Source organism: Oscarella lobularis, chromosome 16 (assembly GCF_947507565.1).
Source record: "Oscarella lobularis chromosome 16, ooOscLobu1.1, whole genome shotgun sequence".
NCBI classification, from domain to species: Eukaryota; Metazoa; Porifera; class Homoscleromorpha; order Homosclerophorida; family Oscarellidae; genus Oscarella; species Oscarella lobularis.
The window spans coordinates 1,604,980-1,622,375 of NC_089190.1; the positions used below are offsets into that span (position 1 = coordinate 1,604,980).

A 17,396-nucleotide genomic window follows, 5' to 3' on the forward strand; every position below is an offset into this window, starting at 1 on the left:
TGCAACGGACTTCAAGTCTTGGAGAGCTGCCAGCAAAAAGTCCCGAGCCTACTAAAAGTAGTCAGCCTACGCCAATAAATACACGCCCCAGAGATTATATTTCTGTGCCTAATTGTCACGCGCAAAATTATGTAGCAGCCAATTAATTCGCGTGCTTAGCTGATTGTTCATCGCCTCGGACAGCCGCATCCGGAAGAACTGCTCAGCCTCCTCCTCCGACTTTCCCAGAGCGAGAGCCTGCGTCAAATAGCTGATGTCCGACATGGAACGGAGTTCAGGAATCCCAGTCGAGAGCATAGCCATGAAGAGACTTATGAGCAAGTCGGCCTTGTTCCGCAGCAGAATATAGGCCTTCACGCATAAATCCATAAAATGACTAGAAACGAAATCATCGTTCAGAGAGTTCCTGCACGTCCCTTTGGACTTACTCTTTCCGTTCGGCTTCCTCTTCCTTGCCTCCGCTCTCGATCCCTTTCGTTATGACGTAGAGAAAGTCGTTGGTCAGCACGAAGGGAACGCGTTCGCGTCGAACGCCAAATTTGCTCTTGAAATTGCCGAGAAAGTGTCCGAAGTCGATGTGCAAGAGCTAGAGAAGCGAACGCTTGAATCGAAGAGATGGAAGACGCACCGCGCTTACCTCGCCTGTCCTTTTGACCATGATGTTATCGCTATGCCTATCACCGATACCGAGAACGTACGTGGCAACGCAATAGCCGGCGCACGACACGGTGAAATTCCTCACAGCATCCTTCAGTTTCCTATACGTAGACATACATGTACGCAATACACGAAAATTCGTCCTTCTGCTCGCGTACAATTCCGTGTCGTTGTGCGATTTGAGCCAGTTGAAGAGAGCCCTGTCGTCGAGAGCGCCTCGAGCACCTCCCTTCGTCTTGTGTATCTTCGCCAGCGTCTCGGCGTGAACGACTTCGATGAAGCCGACGCTGTTTCCAGTCGAAAGGCAACCGTACACGGTCATCCTAAAAACAGAAACGTCAATAGAGTGCGTACGTGTACCAATACGTATGTTCTCTCACTTGAGATCGAGACCGTTCTGCTCCCACAGACTATTCATGAGGTAAAGCATTTGCAGGGTCAGCATGTCTTGTCTCAGATCTACGTGCACGATGAAGATGAGTACGCGGGATTTTTTGACCGGAGAGAGCGCGACTGACCGTCGCCGTTCTTGAATATCAACTGAACGGTTTCGCCAGCCGCGTCGATCGGCATCTCCGAGTTCTCGAAGGAGATGAGCAGAGGCTTCATTTTGGAATCGAATACCTTGCACTGGTCGAATCTGAACAGAAAGACGAAATGAAACGTCACTCGCGTCATTTTTGCAGCCAAATCCTACATGACGCTCTTCAGGGAATAGGACGGGTTGAGTGGAGACATACAAGGAGGTAGAAAATTTCGCGTCTTCAGCATCTCGCGCATGAAATCATTGATCTCTCTCCTGTCCTTCTATAATACGAAAAAAAGAACATGATAGGTGCTACTACTCCCAACTACAGGTTCGTCTATATTTTCTTACGAGATCCTGCTTCGTCCTGAGGACGTCTGTCAGCTCCTTCAATTTCCCCACAACGCTGACCTGTACGTAGGTAGTAAAGAACGCGTGAATTGCGTGCTTGGTGGCACCTGAGCCGCCAGTTCTTCCATGTGAGACGGACAGCCTCGGCAATAGGCTTCCAGCATCAGACCGAAGCGCACTGCTATTTCCGGATTGTCCATCTCAGCTCTTTGACACGACGTGAGTGAACGGGTATAAAAACAATGCGTTTGCTCACCTCAAGTGCCAGAAAAAGAAGTGGCCAATCTTTTGATTTTTGAGCGCCTTTTCTAGTAGGAGTCGCGCTAACCCGCAGTCGAGGTAAGACTCGTATTTCAACGCCTAAGCAAAATTCAAGCAGTCAGCAGTCCAAAAAAAAACGACAGCAGCTTTAACAAACAAACCTGAACCAACTGCAGAAGGTACTGAGAAAACTCAGCATCCCTAAAAAGCAAAAACGTGGACGAACCTACGAGTATGCAGAGCTAAATTTACGATAGGGCCTTGAGAGATCGAATAGCCGCCTCCCGAACTGAAGAGTCGGCGTAGGTGTAGTGCAGGAGTTCAATGGCAGTAGCCGACGGCACGTCTCCCCACACTTGCAAAAGCATTGCCATCTGCCAGGACCCCATCAACAGATTAAAGATACCGCGCCTCATCTTCTTACCTGCGCGACGTCCTTGCTCGAATTATATTTGCACGACTGCAGAACCTTGGGAAGCGAAGCAGCCATTATGTCGCGGCACTGCCACCTAAAGAATCATTCGATTATCGTAACCCTGTGATCAGAACGAGGGGTTTTCTTGCCGAAAGCTCCACAGCAGTTCCTTGTCTTGTTGACACAACTCCTGCAACGAATCTCGACTGAGAATCTTTCCCAGCTCCTCCATCATCTACAAAAGTAGTCAAGGCACTCGCGAAAACCCAACGATGCTGAAGTATACCATTGATGACCCAAGACGCTGCCCTTGTAACGTCTGATCAGTGCCATCCAGTTTTGCCTGTCTCGCGCAAATCTCAATAAGCTAAACAAATAATTTCAAAGAAAAACCTCATGCGTACTATCTAAAAAACCTTTTCGAATTCCGGATATATAACAGTATGATGAAATTCGCTGAAGAACACCTCGAGCTGAATAGCGCTTCCATTCGGATTGCTGACAGTCGTCCCTATCGGATTGAAATCCTCCTCGAAACCCTCCTCGGGCGTAGGCCAGAAGCCGAGTTTCATACGACCCATGCGTAGCTGGCCTCTCGAGTCGAGCATCGTCACGTTGCACCAAGCCAAAGGAACGCGTTCCTGAAGCATATACATATACATATATGAACGCACTTTTTTTTTCTTCTATACGTCTCGTCGTCGTCGTCGTTTTTTTCGCTCGTCCACCATGTCGGCGACGCAACACAGGCGAGCGTCGCGCGGCAAGTCGCACGTGGCGAGATTGAATATGACCGTTTCGTTGAAATCCTGCCCGGGCGTCACGCACGCCGTTTGAACGACTTCGCACAGGGACTCGGCGCCGTGAAACAGACCGAGACGAACCCCAATCTATAAAATCCGCTCGACAAGGGGGACAAAAAAAAAACAACCAAGTCGTTCGAGGTACGACGAACCTTCATCTTGTCAGGAATGTTGACGCCGTACGCTTTTCCTATCTTAAAGGTGACCTTTCCTTTGATGTCCATAAGCGATATCATTCGACCTTTAGGCAAAATGAAAGTGAGACGTTTCGCGAGCAGCCTATCTTCCGTCGTTCTTACTCATGTCCTTAGGCGGCAGCGACGGCGTTCCTGTATCCCTTCGAGGCATATAGAACTCCTCCTCGGGAACGTCCGTCATCAATTCGTCGCGCGAAATCAGCATCAACTGAGGCCTCTTGCGCTTCGCAATGCACCAGCGAATATACTAAAAAGGAACTAAGACTGGGAAGCAATCCAAAAGCCAGACAACGAACCCGATACATTCCCAGAGGATGCTCAGCAAGAAGATAGTCTCGTCTTCCAACAACCTAAATAAGAGCAATTCCAACGACTGAATAATATCTTCTCGTCGATGATCACTTTCAAGACGTAGTCGTCCGTGTGCTCTCGACTCTTGTTCTGCGTCGTCCTCGCTTTCTTCTGCAGCGTCAAGGCGACGAGCGACAAGGGCGTCGCTTCGACGCTGATCGAGAACGTGAACCGTTGCGATTGCTTGAGATAGACCATGAAGAGATAGGTCGAGTTCTGATCCAAATTTGCTCGAACGTGCGCCGGCAGTTCCTCGCTCGCTTCGACGTCGGGCGGGAAGCGATAGAGCGCTCGTCTCGCCGCCGTCTCGTTTCGCTCCTTGACGGCACGGGCGCACACGTCTGCCATCGTCTTGCGAAATTCTCGTATCTCGACGTTTTCCTTCTCCATCGACGTGAACTCGAATAGGCCCTTGCCTACAGAAAAAAACCCGTCAAGTTTGGAAAACGTGATACTGTACATATACACTAGCTGTCCAAGTCCCCACTAGATTTTTTAGTAACATTCTATAGGAAACAGTTTGAACTTTCGGTGTTTTTTTTTTTCGAAACCACTAACTACCAGGAAGACGGAGACCCCGTTGACCTCGAGTGGAGGAGGGGACGGGGCTAGTATCCTCTCGATGTAGCTGTACAGCTACACTTCTCATAAGCTAGCTCTTCGCTCCTTCTCACCTATGAGCATGCTTATCTTGGCGCTTTGGAGTTTCTCTTCGCGATCGCCTTTCCGCTCGGCGAGCTTGAATAGAGAACCGAACGGGCGCACGTCGCCGAGATAGAGATCTTCGTCGACTATTTCTTCCTGTTCCGAGCTTGCGTTGATGAAGACGAAGGAGTAGCGACCCGGTTCGAGCAGGCGATGATAGAGAGGCATCTCGCGTGCCATTTTCCACAGTCGCGCCTTGATTCGCGATAGGTTTTCGTCCGCCATGCAGTGCATCGACGCGAACAGGCCGTTCGGCATCAGAAATTCGACGACTTGGTCTCGTTGCGTCTCCATTGTTGAACGTACGGGCGCTGTGCATGCACTCACGTGAACAAGCATTAATCTATTAAGATCCATCTGTAATTTTACGTGCTACCTACCTGATTTACATACAGCATTAGTGATCTGCATAGAAAAATATGCGAGATAAAAAAACTACAGTGCTCCCTGTGCAACGGCTTGAGCTCGAGCCAGAATGCTGATTTGAAATGGAATTCGCTCTTCACCAAAATCCACCACATCGATGCCTCGATTGACGCGAGCAGAAGCCTTTCTCTTCAAAACTTGATCCTAGCAAACGATTTCAGTAGAGACAGATAGATAGATCAATAAATCTCATATTTCAACCGTTGTTGGCGGACGAGGAGCCCACGCGCTTTTGGGCTGGAAGAGCAACGTCGGATGTAGGTGAGTCGCAGACATCACTCGTCGAACGTTGGCGCGGTGACGCTGGGCCATGACGAGTGCTTCGGGACTGGGCAAGCCCAACGGCCCTCCGCCACGCTTTTGAATCTGAAGAAATCAAATACCCTGGGTCATCATTTGCGTTTCTATTGTACGTACTTGGTCTGCGGTCGCTGGCTTAGCTGGAGGCAATGGCGTGGTCCTTTTGCTTTGCTTGGGAGTCTTCTTTCCGGCGGCAGACTTGCCACCTTTTGCTCCTTTGCCTCCTTTGCCTCCTTTTTTGCCTTTATCTGTTCATAAGCTCTTCGCTTGCTATTGCAGTGGTTTAGCGTGAAGTTCACCTTTTGTTTGAATGTCAGGTAAGGTGTCAAACTTGGCTCGAACGAGCAAAAGGACCTCGGGACTTGCCCACTGCATGGCCAAGTCTAAGGCGTTCTTTCCTTGAGCATTCTCCAATTTTCCGTTTGCTCTATACACGTCCAAAGAGTTAGAAGTGATAAGGCCGCGCGTCGAGGATCAACTCAAACCCCTTGTCAAGAAGAATTTTGACAATTTCCGTCTGAGACGATTCGATGGCTCTCATCAAGGGCGTCCCACCGTTGGCACTCTGCGCGTTGATATTCGCCTTTCCCTCTATGAGTGCAATCACACTCTTCGGCTATATTTAAAGAGGAGGAGGTCAATAATGCTTTTCGATGTCAAGAAACGTTTACTCTGTAACATGCAGAACAAGACGCTCTTCTATTCTCCTCACCTGCCCAGCGTGACATGCATGATGCAGAGCTGTCCACTGGAAGTTGTCTACAGCGTGAACGTCAGCTCTAACATCAGAACGAAGCCGCTGCTGAATATCCTTTTGGTTTCCAATCAAACATCTTACTCTTTCGCCAGCAGTGTTCTGATGAACTCGACTTGCCCGAGCGCACTGGCAACCATGAGCGGCGTCTTGTTGTAGCGATCGCGAATGTCAATCGAAGTTCCACGCCGAATGGCCAAGTGAAACGAGTCGACGTCGCCCTGTCTTATAGCGTCGAAAATATTGACGTAACTCTTTTCTGAACGAAAGCAACGCGTCGAGATTCTGGTGGTTTTATCTATCATGCAGTAGCGTACCTGGCGGGCTGACGTACCATAGGGAGTCGTCCTGTAGAAGATGAGAGGGCGGTCGATCTCGCGAAAATCGAGATTCGTCGCTAACGTGCTAGAACGGAAAATTGTTGTTGCTCGAGTCGTCCGCTCTCCGCGCGTGCCGTTACCTGATGACGCTCTATCATGATCTCCGGAGGCATGCAATCGAGGGGCTTTTCGCATTCGGTTGAATAGACAATGGGAAAAGCAACTTTGAATTTTCCCTATCAAAAGTGCATGCACGTCCTAATTAATTAAAAATCTCTCTTATTCCTAGTGTTCTTTTACCTTTTTCTTTCCTTTTTTCTTTCCGCCCTTCTTCTTCTTTCCCTAGAAACGTTCACATCCCAGCAAGACATTAGTATATGATTCGGTCATCCAATGCAATGCATCATACCTTTTCCTTTGGTTCAGCAGCGTAGGCTGCATATTGCTAGGAAATCAAGCAGTCCTTATCTCTATGATTAGTAAATCTCCTGAGATCATTACCTTGCTAACGTACTTATTCCCTTTGAGAAATTCTTCGTAATTAACTTTACCGCTCTTCTTCTTATCGTGAGCCAAAGCAATCTTGTGCAAATCGTCTTCAGAAGCAGAAACGCCTATAGAGAGAAAGACATCGCGCTCCAATACGGAGAACCCTCTCGCAATCGCTGACCAAGCTTCTTTAGCAAGTCAACAAACACGTCGAGAGACAGGGTCCCCTCATCGTCGGCATCCGCCTCGGCAAACGCACTCGCCAAGGCACTCTTTTCGAGCACGGACCAATCGAAAACGCGCAGCTTCCACAGCTCCGTGTAGCCTTTCGGCTTTCCCCCGGCTTCGACCTTGTTGTAAACGGTCGTCGCCTTTTTCAGCTCCTTCACGAGATCTTTGAAACCGAATTCGTCGGCTAGCTTCTTCGGCGTCTTCTCCTCGTCGTTCGTTTCGCTGGGAGGACAGCCTTGAGAAAAAAAATGATTGCAATTTTTTTAGAGTGCGTTTTGATCCTTTTTACCTCTTTGAGCCAAGAATTTGCAGACTTCTTTGTCGCCCACTTCGATGCTCGTATGAATGCACGTGTTTCCTTTCGCGTCGGGAATTGAAAAATCGGCGCCGAAGGCAGCCAGCGTATGAAGCACGTGATTAAACCCCTTGCTCGCAGCTCTGCATAGGGGGTAAAAAAAAACGTGACGAGGAGAAACGATGGTGGTGGCACTTGGCTTTACAGGTGCGATGCCGTGCGACCTTGTGCATCTTGCGCATTTAGATTGGCACCTGCTTTGGCTAGAAGCTGTATGCATTCACTGCTGCCACAGTTGGCGGCGTAGGAAACAGCGGAAGTGCCGAGTTTCTAGAAAAAAAAAGAATCGATTACGAAAGACTTTTCCTTATAACGCTAATACTCTGTGCTGGGCATTTGGATCAGCTTTCAATTGCAGCAGCTTCTCCAATATCAGTTTGTAGCCCTCCTTAGCGGCAGCACAAAGCAAGGGCATGCCCTCAGCGTCCTATAATCGCATGCTATCATAAAATAATCTATCCAGCAACTGCAAGCCTGTATACCTCGCAATTGAGATTAACTTTCAACCTCATCAGCGCCAAATACTCGAGACACTGAGCGTGTCGCGCCGTCGGATGGAGACAATAGAAAAAAGCGTTTCGACCCTCCAAGTCTTGAACTGAGAAGGGGGAGAAATTAACAGTCAATAAAAACAAATCTTCTAGCAGTTTATGACGTGTTTCCTAACAAATCTAAGCCGATTACCACCTCTTGCATTTGCCTTCCAGTCAAGCAGCACTTTGACGGTGCGATCGTGTCCAAAATCGAGCGCTTTCATCAACGCCGTTCGACCGAGCCGATCTGCGGCATTGATATCGGCTCGACTTCCCAAAAGCAGCTCCACCATGTCGGTTTTGTTTTCCTTTGCGGCGAGATGGAGAGCCGTTTCGCCGGACTCCGGATCTATGGAGAGAAGGGGGCGGGGCGTGATAAAATTCTCTCGAATTTCTTCTGGTATCGTCGTCGCGGATTAATCGTCAGCGAGAACGCGCTTCTAAGCTCGGAGAGTAGATCTATCTGCTTTACGACGCCGCTTCTATGCGGTTGCTATGCATTCGGGTTTTGTAAACAAAGTGAGTCGCGGTTATTTCTTTACCGTGGTAGTTAATTAGGTTGGGAACGCCCTGGGCGAGAAGTTTCTCTATTTGACGAGCATCTTGGACGCGAACCGAATAGAGGAGCTTCTGCACTTGAAGCAGTTCCAACCGGCTCGTCACTTCGGGCATCGTCCTCGCGAGTAGATATCAACAGTAAATGTATGCACGTGTCTCACCCCCCAAAACGTTTTGAAACAAGTTTTAGTTTGGAAAAATGTCTCGGTTTGTCTTGCATGAAATTGCAGGTGTAACAGTAAAATATAAAGCAGAGTGCAACGTGAAGGAAAAAGAGAAGGGTACTTGATGGTGATGATGATGAATATTATCATCGATGATCAAGTATTCTTCTCTTCCTCAATCATACACAATAATTACAAGGGACTGGCCAACTGTTCTCTCCTGTAATAAATTACAAAAAAATTACAAGGAACTGGCCAACTGTTCTCTCCTGTAATAAATTACAGTGAAATTACAAGGGACTGGCCAACAGTTCTTTCCTGTAATAAATTACAGAAAAATTACGAGGGACTGGCCAACTGTTCTCTCCTGTAATAAATTACAGTGAAATTACAAGGCCAACTGTTCTCTCCTGTAATAAAATACAGAAAAATTACAAGGGACTGGCCAACTGCTCTCTAGTGTAATAAATTACAGTGAAATTACAAGGGACTGGCCAACTGTTCTCTCCTGTAATAAATTACAGTGAAATTACAAGGGACTGGGCAATTGTTCTTTCCTGTAATAAATTACAGGAAAATTACAAGGGACTGGCCAACTGTTCTCTCCTGTAATAAATTACAGAAAAATTACAAGGGACTGGCCAACTGCTCTCTAGTGTAATAAATTACAGTGAAATTACAAGGGACTGGCCAACTGTTCTCTCCTGTAATAAATTACAGTGAAATTACAAGGAACTGGGCAATTGTTCTTTCCTGTAATAAATTACAGAAAAATTACAAGGGACTGGCCAACTGTTCTCTCCTGTAATAAATTACAGAAAAATTACAAGGAAATGACCAAATGTTCTCTCCTGTAATAAATTACAGAAAAATTACAAAGGGACTGGCCAACTGTTCTCTAGTGTAATAAATTACAGTGAAATTACAAGGGACTGGCCAACTGTTCTCTCCTGTAATAAATTACAGTGAAATTACAAAGGAGTGGCCAAATGTTCTCTCCTGTAATAAATTACAGAAAAATTACAAGGGACTGGCCAACTGTTCTCTCCTGTAATAAATTACAGTGAAATTACAAAAGACTGGCCAACTGTTCTCTCCTGTAATAAATTACAGTGAAATTACAAGGGACTGGCCAACTGTTCTCTCCTGTAACAAATTAAAGAAAAATTACAAGGGACTGGCCAATTGTTCTTTCCCGTACAAAATTACAGGAAAATTACAAGGAACTGGCCAACTGTTCTCTCCTGTAATAAATTACAGTGAAATAACAAAGGACTGGCCAACTGTTCTCTCCTGTAATAAATTACAGGAAAATTACAAGGGACTGGCCAACTGCTCTCTAGTGTAATAAATTACAGTGAAATTACAAGGGACTGGCCAACTGTTCTCTCCTGTAATAAAATACAGTGAAATTACAAGAGACTGGCCAATTGTTCTTCCCTGTAAAAAATTACAGGAAAATTACAAGGCACTGGCCAACTGTTCTCTCCTGTAATAAATTACAGAAAAATTACAAGGAAATGACCAAATGTTCTCTCCTGTAATAAATTACAGAAAAATTACAAAGGGACTGGCCAACTGTTCTCTAGTGTAATAAATTACAGTGAAATTACAAGAGACTGGCCAACTGTTCTCTCCTGTAATAAATTACAGAAAAATTACAAAGGACTGGCCAACTGTTCTCTCCTGTAATAAATTACAGGAAATTACAAGGGACTGGCCAACTGTTCTATCCTGTAACAAATTAAAGAAAAATTACAAGGGACTGGCCAATTGTTATTTCCTGTAATAAATTACAGGAAAATTACAAGGGACTGGCCAACTGTTCTCTCCTGTAATAAATTACAGAAAAATTACAAGGGACTGGCCAACTCTTCTCTCCTGTAATAAATTACAAGAAATTACAAGAAACTGGCCAACTGTTCTCTCCTGTAATAAATCACAGAAAAATTACAAGGGACTCGCCAACTGTTCTCTAGTGTAATCAATTACAGTGAAATTACAAGAGACTGGCCAACTGTTCTTTTCTGTAATACAATACAGGAAATTTATTCTGAATTGATGCAGAAATAATTCTGAACAAATGCAGAATTAATTCTGAATAAATGCAGAATTAGTTCTGAATTAATGCAGAATAAATGAGGAATTTATTCTGCATTATTGCAGAATTTATTCTGAATTAATTTAGAATTTCCAGGACAAATTGTCCCAAGGACAAATTGTCCCAGGACAAATTGTCCCAGGACAAATTGTCCCAGGACAAATTGTCCCCAGGACAAATTGTCCCCAGGAAAAATTGTCGCAGGACAAAATTTCCCAGGACAAATTGTCTCAGGACAAATTGTGCCAGGACAATTTGTCCTGGGGACAAATTGTCCCAAGAACAAATTGTCCCCAGGACAAATTGTCCCCAGGACAAATTGTCCCCAGGACAAATTGTCCCCAGGACAAATTGTCCCCAGGACAAATTGTCCCAGGAAAAATTGTCCCAGGACAAATTGTCCCAGGACAAATTGACCCAGGACAAATTGTCCCAGGACAAATTGTCCCCAGGACAAATTGTCCCCAGGACAAATTGTACCAGGACAAATTGTCCCAGGACAAATTGTCCCCAGGACAAATTGTCCAAGAACAAATTGTCCCCAGGAAAAATTGTCCAGGACAAATTGTCCCAGGACAAATTGTCCCAGGACAAATTGTCTCAGGACAAATTGTGCCAGGACAATTTGTCCTGGGGACAAATTGTCCTGGGGACAAATTGTCCCAGGACAAATTGTCCCCAGGACAAATTGTCCCAGGACAAATTGTCCCCAGGACAAATTGTCCCCAGGACAAATTGTCCCAGGACAAATTGTCCCCAGGACAAATTGTCCCCAGGACAAATTGTCCCAGGACAAATTGTCTCAGGACAAATTGACCCAGGACAAATTGTCCCAGGACAAATTGTGCCAGGACAATTTGTCCTGGGGACAAATTGACCCCAGGACAAATTGTCCCCAGGACAAATTGTCCCCAGGAAAAATTGTCCCAGAACAAATTGTCCCAGGACATATTCTGAATAAATGCAGAATTAATTCTGAATAAATGCAGAATTAATTCTGAATTAATGCAGAATAAATACAGAATTTATACTGAATTAATGCAGAATTTATTCTGAATTAATGCAGATTTTATTCTGAATTAATGCAGAATTTATTCTGAATTAGTGCCGAATTAATTCTGAATAAAGCAAGAATTAATTCTGAATTAATGCAGAATTAATTAAGAATTTATTCTAAATTAATTCTGAATTAATGCAGAATTTATTTTGAATAAATGCAGAATTTATTCTGAATAAATGCAGAATTTATTCTGAATTAATGCAGAATTAATTCTGAATAAATACAGAATTAATTCTGAATTAATGCGGAATAAAAGATCGTGAACTTACGTAGACAAGGTGCTTCAGCTTTCTTTTCAACATTCTATATTCTTTACGAGAGCTACGCTGCCATGAAGCATCCATGATCGTATGTAAGGTGAAGAAAACGACAGGCGCTCCGTCGTGAGTCGACGATACGTCGGCGATCGTTCTAAAAGATCGCTCGTACACCCCGAAACGCCATGACGACGAAAAACTTAGCAATAACCGTTCAGAACGTGACGGAACACGACAAGAAGTCGATCAAGAACCTCAAACTCGCTCGCTAAGCGATGCACAGGAGACGAACGACGAGCACGGCTTTTCGAGTGTAACGCGCGCTAAAATATCGCGAAAAAATCTCACATTCTCTGAACAAACACAGAATTTATTCTGACTTAATGCAGGATTTATTCTGAATTAATTCAGAATTTATTCTGAATTAATTCAGAATTTATACTGAATTAATGTAGAATTAATGAAGAATTTATTCTGCATTAATTCAGAATAAATTCAGCATTAATTCAAAATAAAATTTGCATTAATTCAGAATAAATAATGCAATAATTCAGAATAAATTCAGTATAATTCAGAATAAATTCTGCATTAATCCAGAATTAATTCTGAATTAATGCAGAATTTATTCTGAATTTTTACGGAATTTATTCTGAATAAATGCAGAAGTAATTCTAAATTAATGCAGAATAAATGCGGAATTTATTCTGAATTAATGTAAAATTTATTCTGAATTAATGCAGAATTTATTCTCAATTAATGCAGAATTAATTCTGAATAAAACAGAATTAATTCTGAATTAATGCAGAATAAATGCGGAATTTATTCTGAATTAATGCAGAATTTATTCTGAATTAATTCAGAATTTATTTTAAATAAATGCAGAATATATTCTGAATTAATTCAGAATTTAATCTGAATTTATTCTGAATTAATGCAGAATTTATTCTGACTTAATGCAGAATTTATTCTGAATTAATGCAGAATTTATTCTGAATTAATGCAGAATTTATTCTGAATTAATGCAGAATTAATTCTGAATTAATGCAGAATTTATTCTGGATTAATGCAGAATTTATTCTGAATTAATGCAGAAATTATTCTAGATTAATGCAGAATTTATTCTGAATTAATGCAGAATTTATTCTCAATTAATGTAGAATTAATTCTGAATAAATGCAGAATTAATTCTGAATAAATGCATTATTAATTCTAAAATAATGCAGAATAAATGAGGAATTTATTCTGCATTATTGCAGAATTTATTCTGAATTAATTTAGAATTTCCAGGACAAATTGTCATAGCACAAATAGTCAAAGGAAACATTGTCCCAAGGACAAATTGTCCCAGGACAAATTGTCCCAGCGCAAATTGTCCCCAGGACAAATTGTCCACAGGACACATTGTCCCAGGATAAATTGTCCCAGGACAAATTGTCCCAAAACAAATTGTCCCAGGACAAATTGTCCGCAGGACAAATTGTCCCAGGACATTGTCCAAAGGACAAATTGTCCCAGGACAAATTGTCCCAATACAAATTGTCCCGGGACAAATTGTCCCAGGACAAATTGTCCCAGGACAAATTGCCCCCAAGACAAATTGTCCAAGGACAAATTGTGCCAGGACAATTTGTCCTGGGGACAAATTGTCCCCAGGACAAATTCTCCCCAGAACAAATTGTCCCAGGACAAATTGTCCCAGGACAAATTGTCCCCAGGACAAATTGTCCCAAGACAAATTGTCCCCAGGACAAATTGTCCCGAGGACAAATTGTCCCAGGACAAATTGTCCCCAGGACAAATTGTCCCCAGGACAAATTGTCCCAGGACAAATTGTCCCAGGACAAATTGTCCCAGGACAAATTGTCCCAGGACAAATTGTCCCCAGGACAAATTGTCCCCAGAACAAATTGTCCCAGGAAAAATTGTCCCAGGACAAATTGTCCCCCGGACAATTTGTCCTAGGGACAAATTGTCCCCAGGACAAATTGTCCCCAGAACAAATTGTCCTAGGACAAACTGTCCCAGGACAAATTGTCCCCAGGACAAATTGTCCCAGGACAAATTGTCCCAGGACAAATTGTCCCAGGACAAATTCTCCCAGGACAAATTGTCTTAGGACAAATTGTCCCAGGACAAATTGTCCCAGGACAAATTGTCCCAGGACAAATTGTCCCAGGACAAATTGTCCCCAGGACAAATTGTCCCAGGACAAATTGTCCCCAGGACAAATTGTCCCCAGGACAAATTGTCCCAGGACAAATTGTCCTAGGACAAATTGTCCCCAGAACAAATTGTCCCAGGACAAATTGTCCCAGGACAAATTGTCCCCAGGACAAATTGTCCCAGGACAAATTGTGCCAGGACAATTTGTCCTGGGGACAAATTGTCCCCAGGACAAATTGGCCCCAGGACAAATTGTCCCAGGACAAATTGTCCCCAGGACAAATTGTCCCAGGACAAATTGTCCCAGGACAAATTGTCCCAGGACAAATTGTCCCCAAGACAAATTGTCCCCAGGACAAATTGTCCCAGGACAAATTCTCCCAGGACAAATTGTCTTAGGACAAATTATCCCAGGACAAAATGTCCCCAGGAAAAATTGTCCCAGGACAAATTGTCCCAGGACAAATTGTCCCAGGACAAATTGTCCCCAGGACAAATTGTCCCCAGGACAAATTGTCCTAGGACAAATTGTCCCAGGACAAATTGTCCCAGGACAAATTGTCGTAAGACAAATTGTCCCAGGACAATTTGTCCCGAGGACAAATTGTCCTTGGGACAAATTGTCCCCAGGACAAATTGTCCCAAGACAAATTGTCCCAGAACAAATTGTCCCCAGGACAAATTGTCCCCAGGACAAATTGTCCCAGGACAAATTGTCCCAGGACAAATTGTCCCCAAGACAAATTGTCCCCAGGACAAATTGTCCCAGGACAAATTCTCCCAGGACAAATTGTCTTAGGACAAATTGTCCCAGGACAAATTGTCTTAGGACAAATTGTCCCAGGACAAATTGTCCCCAGGACAAATTGTCCCCAGGACAAATTGTCCCTAGGACAAATTGTCCCAGGACAAATTGTCCCAGGACAAATTCTGCCAGGACAATTTGTCCTGGGGACAAATTGTCCTGGGGACAAATTGTCCCCAGGACAAATAGTCCCAGGACAAATTGTCGCCAGGACAAATTGTCCCAGGACAAATTGTCCCAGGACAAATTGTCCCAGGACAAATTGTCCCCAAGACAAATTGTCCCCAGGACAAATTGTCCCAGGACAAATTCTCCCAGGACAAATTGTCCCCAGGAAAAATTGTCCCAGGAAAAATTGTCCCAGGACAAATTGTCCTAGGACAAATTGTCCCCAGGACAAATTGTCCCGAGGACAAATTGTCTTAGGACAAATTGTCCCAGGACAAATTGCCCCAGGACAAATTGTCCCCAAGACAAATTGTCCCATGACAAATTGTCCCAGGACAAATTGTCCCAGGACAAATTGTCCCAGGACAAATTGTCCCCAGGACAAATTGTCCCTAGGACAAATTGTCCCCAGGACAAATTGTCCCAGGACAAATTGTCTTAGGACAAATTGTCCCAGGACAAATTGTCCCCAGGACAAATTGTCCCAGGACAAATTGTCCCAGGACAAATTGTCCCAGGACAAATTGTCCTAGGACAAATTGTCCCAGAACAAATTGTCCCAGGACAAATTGTCGTAAGACAAATTGTCCCAGGACAATTTGTCCCGAGGACAAATTGTCCTGGGGACAAATTGTCCCCAGGACAAATTGTCCCAAGACAAATTGTCCCAGGACAAATTGCCCCTGGACAAATTGTCCCCAACACAAATTGTCCCCAGGACAAATTGTCCCAGGAAAAATTCTCCCAGGACAAATTGTCTTAGGACAAATTGTCCCAGGACAAATTGTCCCCAGGACAAATTGTCCCAGGACAAATTGTCCCAGGACAAATTGTACCAGGACAAATTGTCCCCAGGACAAATTGTCCCCAGGACAAATTGTCCAAGGACAAATTGTCCCAGGACAAATTGTCCTAGGACAAATTGTCCCAAAACAAATTGTCACAGGACAAATTGTCGTAAGACAAATTTGTCCCAGGACAATTTGTCCCGAGGACAAATTGTCTTAGGACAAATTGTCCCAGGACAAATTGTCCCAGGACAAATTGTCCCCAGGACAAATTGTCCCAGGACAAATTGTCCCAGGACAATTTGTCCCGGGACAAATTGTGCCAGGACAATTTGTCCTGGGGACAAATTGTCCCCAGGACAAATTGTTCCCAGAACAAATTGTCCCAGGACAAATTGTCCCAGGACAAATTGCCCCCAGGACAAATTGTCCCCAGGACAAATTGTCCCAGGACAAATTGTCCCAGGACAAATTGTCCCAGGACAAATTGTCCCAGGACAAATTGTCCCCAGGACAAATTGTCCCCAGAACAAATTGTCCCAGGACAAATTCAGGACAAATTGTCCCCAGGATAAATTGTCCCAGGACAAATTGTCCCCAGGACAAATTGTCCCCAGGAGAAATTGTCCCAGGAAAAATTAATCCAGGACAAATTGTCCCAGGACAAATTGTCCCCAGGACAAATTGTCCTGGGGACAAATTGTCCCAAGGACAAATTGTCCCAAGACAAATTGTCCCAGAACAAATTGTCCCCAGGACAAATTGTCCCCAGGACAAAGTGTCCCAGGAAAAATTGTCCCAGGACAAATTTTCCTAGGACAAATTGTCCCCAGGACAAATTGTCCCAGGACAAATTGTCCCAGGACAAATTGTCCCAGGACAAATTGTCCCAGGACGAATTGTCCCCAGGACAAATTGTCCAAAGAACAAATTGTCCCAGGAGAAATTCAGGACAAATTGTCCCAAGGACAAATTGTCCCAGGACAAATTGTCCCAAGGACAAATTGTCCCCAGGACAAATTGTCCCAGGACAAATTGTCCCAGGACAAATTCTCCCAGGACAAATTGTCTTAGGACAAATTGTCCAAGGACAAATTGTCCCCAGGAAAAATTGTCCCAGGACAAATTGTCCCAGGACAAATTGTCCCAGGACAAATTGTCCCCAGGACAAATTGTCCCCAGGACAAATTGTCCTAGGACAAATTGTCCCAGGACAAATTGTCCCAGGACAAATTGTCGTAAGACAAATTGTCCCAGGACAATTTGTCCCGAGGACAAATTGTCCTTGGGACAAATTGTCCTGGGGACAAATTGTCCCCAGGACAAATAGTCCCAGGACAAATTGTCCCCAGGACAAATTGTCCCAGGACAAATTGTCCCAGGACAAATTGTCCCAGGACAAATTGTCCCCAAGACAAATTGTCCCCAGGACAAATTGTCCAAGAACAAATTCTCCCAGGACAAATTGTCTTAGGACAAATTGTCCCAGGACAAATCGTCCCCAGGAAAAATTGTCCCAGGACAAATTGTCCCAGGACAAATTGTCCCAGGACAAATTGTCCCCAGGACAAATTGTCCCCAGGACAAATTGTCCCAGGACAAATTGTCCCAGGAAAAATTGTCCTAGGACAAATTGTCCCAGGACAAATTGTCCCAGG

General features: G+C 44.3%; 2 protein-coding genes across 2 annotated transcripts; both read right to left on the bottom strand.

The window, feature by feature from the left end:
* Positions 1-79: 79 nt before the first annotated feature.
* On the bottom strand, positions 80-4,571 carry LOC136196486 (phosphatidylinositol 4,5-bisphosphate 3-kinase catalytic subunit delta isoform-like). The gene is made up of 22 exons (XM_065986043.1): positions 4,236-4,571; positions 3,613-3,977; positions 3,507-3,560; positions 3,313-3,457; positions 3,166-3,254; positions 2,903-3,100; positions 2,627-2,851; positions 2,497-2,577; positions 2,360-2,445; positions 2,220-2,304; positions 2,048-2,169; positions 1,957-1,996; positions 1,791-1,894; positions 1,642-1,741; positions 1,535-1,594; positions 1,355-1,464; positions 1,176-1,297; positions 1,038-1,116; positions 816-980; positions 638-758; positions 429-586; positions 80-376 (listed from the first exon to the last, which is right to left on the bottom strand). The coding sequence occupies exons 1-22, from the start codon at positions 4,558-4,560 to the stop codon at positions 109-111; spliced, it is 3,102 nt and encodes a 1,033-aa protein (XP_065842115.1). The 5' UTR covers positions 4,561-4,571; the 3' UTR covers positions 80-108.
* A 33-nt stretch (positions 4,572-4,604) lies between these two features.
* On the bottom strand, positions 4,605-8,523 carry LOC136196487 (ankyrin repeat and EF-hand domain-containing protein 1-like). The gene is made up of 19 exons (XM_065986044.1): positions 8,217-8,523; positions 7,829-8,023; positions 7,624-7,739; positions 7,464-7,568; positions 7,287-7,411; positions 7,076-7,224; positions 6,737-7,021; positions 6,568-6,680; positions 6,476-6,511; positions 6,367-6,408; positions 6,207-6,302; positions 6,064-6,151; positions 5,831-6,005; positions 5,705-5,771; positions 5,478-5,608; positions 5,292-5,419; positions 5,110-5,240; positions 4,894-5,058; positions 4,605-4,836 (listed from the first exon to the last, which is right to left on the bottom strand). Exons 1-19 carry the CDS (start codon positions 8,344-8,346, stop codon positions 4,702-4,704), a joined length of 2,412 nt encoding a protein of 803 aa, XP_065842116.1. The 5' UTR covers positions 8,347-8,523; the 3' UTR covers positions 4,605-4,701.
* Between the last annotated feature and the right edge of the window lie 8,873 nt (positions 8,524-17,396).

Excerpts from the sequence above, each read along its gene's own strand:
- LOC136196486 (XM_065986043.1), bottom strand. The coding sequence starts at position 4,560 with ATGGAGACGCAACGAGACCAAGTCGTCGAATTTCTGATGCCGAACGGC. Across the intron at positions 2,446-2,496 it reads AGCGTCTTGGGTCATCAATG|ATGATGGAGGAGCTGGGAAA; the intron begins GTATACTTCAGC and ends CTACTTTTGTAG. Across the intron at positions 1,465-1,534 it reads TCAGGACGAAGCAGGATCTC|AAGGACAGGAGAGAGATCAA; the intron begins GTAAGAAAATAT and ends TTCGTATTATAG.
- LOC136196487 (XM_065986044.1), bottom strand. The coding sequence starts at position 8,346 with ATGCCCGAAGTGACGAGCCGGTTGGAACTGCTTCAAGTGCAGAAGCTC. Across the intron at positions 6,512-6,567 it reads GGAATAAGTACGTTAGCAAG|CAATATGCAGCCTACGCTGC; the intron begins GTAATGATCTCA and ends TTGATTTCCTAG. Across the intron at positions 6,303-6,366 it reads AGAAAAAAGGAAAGAAAAAG|GGAAAATTCAAAGTTGCTTT; the intron begins GTAAAAGAACAC and ends CACTTTTGATAG.